This window comes from Sinocyclocheilus anshuiensis, unplaced genomic scaffold (genome assembly GCF_001515605.1).
Source record: "Sinocyclocheilus anshuiensis isolate Anshui unplaced genomic scaffold, SAMN03320099.WGS_v1.1 scaffold575, whole genome shotgun sequence".
Lineage (NCBI taxonomy): Eukaryota > Metazoa > Chordata > Actinopteri > Cypriniformes > Cyprinidae > Sinocyclocheilus > Sinocyclocheilus anshuiensis.
In genome coordinates this window covers 508384-512821 of record NW_015552573.1, presented here as the reverse complement: position 1 = coordinate 512821, position 4438 = coordinate 508384, and the positions used below count along the sequence as shown (strand labels likewise).

Sequence of the window (4438 nt, the reverse complement as noted above, 5' to 3'; positions counted from 1 at the left end):
TGGAGGGTAACTGGGCTCTGGTCGGCGGAGGTAGGAGGTTGTGGCAGAGACTGGTGTTGCTGCTAAACAGGACTGCATGCGGGTTGAACAACGGATAGATAGCTGAATGAATCTTTCCAATCCAAATGAATCATCATATGCCGCGAGCTGTAACCAAAGCTGGGGCTCCAGCCCCTGTCGGTAGGTGGTCAGCAGCGATCTCTCATTCCATCCACTTGCTGCTGCGAGAGTTCTGAACTTCAGCGAGTATTCGGCAATTGACATGGTACCCTGTTGTAAATGACAGAGTTGCTCTCCCACAGCGGTATCTCAGTCTGTCCTTCCAAACACCTCGCGAAAGTGCCCCAGGAAGTTCTGCAGATTGTGAATGACGGGGCTGGCCTGAGCCCAGATCGTTTCCACCCATTGCAATGCAGGTCCTGTTAGCAGGGAGATAATAAAGGCAATTTTTGTGGTGTCAGTGGGATATGATTGCGGCTGCATTTCAAATGTGAGATTACACTGAAGGACTGTTGCAAATGATAGAGTTGTTCTCCCACAGCGGTATCGCCGTCTGTCCTTCCAAACACCTCGCAAAATGCACTAGAAAGTTCTGTACATTTTGAATGACGGGGCTGGCCTGCGCCCAGATCGTTTCCGCCCATTGCAACGCTGGTCCTGTTAGCAGGGAGATAATAAAAGCAATTTTGGAGGTGTCAGTGGGATATGATTGCGGTTGCATTTCAAATGTGAGATTACACTGAAGGAGGAATCCGTTGCACTCCTCCGCCGAGCCAGAGTAGGGCGCCGGTCGGGCCATGGGACTAGCGATGATGGTAGGCGAAGAAGTGCTGGTTGGAATGGAGGAGGTGATGGGTGGTGAGGGCGGCGGTGCCGGTGATGGTGACGATGCCGGTGGATTCAGAAGGACGCGTCGTAGTGAGTCTACGAGCTCCTGAAACAGATCGGGGTGACTCATCTGTGCCGTCGGTGTTGGTCCGGTCTTCAGTAACCGAAGAGGTCTGACGCAACAGGTTAGTATATCAGTCAAGTTTATTTGGTCACAGAGAGTACGGGTGTAGGATCCAGGTGATGACATGGGGAGTGTACGTTTATGCAGGCTGGTTGATGAGGTGCTTGATTGGTGACAGGTGCAGGTGCTCAGTACTCAGGTGATAGAGATCGTTGTGATCGGGTGGTGGTGGAGCCTGGCCGATCTGTTACAGGTATAGACCAGAGGTTCTCAACTTAAAATAATAAATAAACTTTACTTAATTACTTTAAATAAACACTTTTAAATTAAATATAATTATGTAATATTTACTTAATTAGGGTGCAATTAGATTTAATTTCTTCATGAATGTTAAGTTTAGTAAGTAGATTTTACGTAATAATAGTGAGTAAGTTGTACTTGATATTAGATCAGTAAAATTTACTTAAAATGTGTCCGTGCAATTTGTTACCAAAATTGTTTTAAGTAAATCTTAATAGTTATTTTTTTTCAATGTTAAGTCATGATAATGACATAGGTTTATAAATTAATCAATTTTGTGAAAATCATAAGACAATTATGGTAGTCAAAAACGTTTGATCTCATAGTTCTGACTTTTAATGTTATTGTTTTTTGTCAGTTTATTTCAGAATTTTAAAATTTTATCCCATATTTATGATATTTTTATAACATTTTCACTTAATTTGAGTATCTCATAAATTTATTTAATTGTGCCGGATTAGAAAACAATGTGTAATTGTCCAAATACAATAGGGGACCACTGTATTTAATTGTAGGTATGCTGTACAGCGTATAAACAAACGAAGCTATAACAAGTCATCTATCCACCTATCCTATCTCATCTGCTTGCACACAGTCACTGTCCAATCAGTATGCTTGCTCATCCTAAATGACATCTCCCTGAGAACATGAGAGCTAATGAAATAACCATCAGACTGTCATTAGAGGGCCCGGCCAAAGCTCATGCTGCACCTGTGCAGCACTGCGGGACTCTACACCCACTCTGTGTGTGTGTATGTATGCAGGGATGCATGTTTGCATTATTTGGACCGACAGACAAAAGATCTGTCCTCGCCGTTTTCCCCCCGTGACTCTTCTTGCCCCTCACACTGAGGCAAACACATGGCCTCGTGAGACTGCAGAGCACATGAACCTGCTGATCGTATGTGATGCTGCCACTGCGGCTTGTCTTCAGTAATTTACCAGATATTGCTAAGAAATAGCTGCCCGCCTTGTTTCTCCCTCTACTTTGCTGTGTGTGTAAGCTGACAGCAGATGGTGTTTTAATAAAGTCCAGTAGGAATATGTGTGTGTGTAAACAGACAACGTAGTGCCAGCTTAGTAATTGCTGGGCGCTCTTACAGATCACACACAAACTAAAGTGAGGAGGATTCCAGCAATCACACACATGCAGATATTCCTGCCTATGAACACACACACACTCACACCTTACAGCTGCAGCCAAAAAAGCGCAGCTGCTGCTGGGAGACAGGGAGAGAGTTAGAGAAGGAAATATAGACTGAGAGAGGGTGGGTCTGTGCTTTAGGCCAGCGCGTCGGCCCCTGACAGCTGCGCTGGCTGCGACCCAGCTTGGGTCAGCCCCTCCGACTCACTGCAGAAGACTTCCTGTGCTCCTCATGAGTGTGTGAATGATCCCGTTCCAACACATAACTGACAAAACCACTGCAATGCATAGCCACTTTATGGAAAAAGACTTGTTGGAGAGTGTGTTCACTTCTGCCCATTGTGCAGGTGTTGTTTCAGATACGTCTAATCCAGGGGTGCCCAAACTCGGTCCTGGAGGGCCGGTGTCCTGAAGAGTTTAGCTCCAACCCCAATTAAACACACCTGAACCAGATAATCAAGCTCTTACTAGGCATACTAGAAACCTGAAGGCAGGTGTGTTGAGGCAAGTTGGAGCTAAACTCTGCAGGACACCGGCCCTCCAGGACCGAGTTTGGGCACCCCTGGTCTAATCCATGTATGCAAATTTGTATTTCCTCTTATTCCAGTTTTGTCCTCACCTCCACACACAAACCCAAACCTGTACACACAATAATCATATGTAATTGATCTGTTTGAGTGTGTTTGATTTGTCAGGTTTTCACATGTTAAAAAACAGCAGCATTGTATCATGTGCCTGCAGGCCTGTCACTCACTGCACTGACACATCCAGCATTCCCTCTAACAGCAGTTTATTTTCTGTATTACTTTTATAAATCACAGGATAAGATGGCAACAGGCTATGTAGGACTGCTTCAAAATTCAAAAACATAAACACAAAGACAAGCATTTGCATTTGCAGTCAAATACAACTGTGTCCCTCATTTCAAAAGCAACCATGTTACACCATGATGGCCCTCCCCTTTCACATTACATGTGGCTCTCAGGAAGTAACAATTTGGATAATTTATATGACATAACAGAAAGACAAGTAAATACTATTGTTCCATTTTCTCTTTTTTAATGTTAAATTTGTACATTTTAATGTTGACAACATTCAAATTATATATATATATTATATTATATATTATGGCTGTCAGTTTAACACATTAACTTAATTAATTAGTTATTAAAAACTAATGCGATTAAAATATTTTAGCGCAGTTAACGCACTGGCCTCGCCCTGAGACCTGAATATTATCTTACATTTCATACAGTTGACTGTTTACAAATATGATGCAGGGCAATAACTCCATAAATGTAGTTATGCCCTAAAATTCAAGATATTGGTGCAAAAATGCCCTTATATGTGTTTTTGTCTCATATTTATATCATATGATAAGCGATATCACACGTGCAGCGAGAGCAATAGCCTGTCACACAAGTGCTGATTTTTTCCCGAATATCACGAGTTTATACAGTATGTGATTTTATACAGCAGTTCAGTAAATAAGAAGTTGATATTGTGTTATATTTTATACACAATAATATGGATTTTGCTCAGTTTAGCAGAGAACATTACCTTAAAGCCATAGCAGAATTGTTGCGCGTCTCCGAGCAACACAGCAGTGTTTAGTTTCTGAATGAATACGCGTTTTGAACGAATTGTGTGAACCAATGATTCCACGGCCCATTCATAAAGAGAGTCGTTTACCTCATTCCAGAAAGAATCAGCCGTTCGAATGAATGAATGACTCAAAGATATTTACCGCCACCTGCTGGTAGATTTAGTTTCTTACTTAAAGTATAATTTAATTTATATATATATATATGATAAAAATAAAAATATTACAGGGATAGTTCACCCAAAAAACAATTATTCTGTCATCATTTACTCACCCTCATGTCGTTTCAAACCTTTCTTTTGTGGAACATAAAGGAAGGTATTTTGAAGACTGTTGGTACAAAGCTGTTTTGGTTACCAATGACTTTCATTGTATGAACAAACAATACTGAGATGTTTCTCAAATTATCTTCTTTTATGTTCCATAGTTTATGTTAGGC

At 41.6% G+C, this 4438-nt stretch overlaps 1 protein-coding gene across 1 annotated transcript in view; it reads right to left on the bottom strand.

Moving 5' to 3' along the window:
- Positions 1-803: 803 nt before the first annotated feature.
- LOC107665101 (A-kinase anchor protein 6-like) overlaps positions 804-4438 on the bottom strand; it is a 58996-nt gene continuing 55361 nt past the window's right edge. Inside the window, exon 8 of the mRNA XM_016455850.1 lies at positions 804-1001. Coding sequence (XP_016311336.1) covers positions 804-1001 — 198 coding nt within the window. The remainder of the gene's footprint in view (positions 1002-4438) is intronic.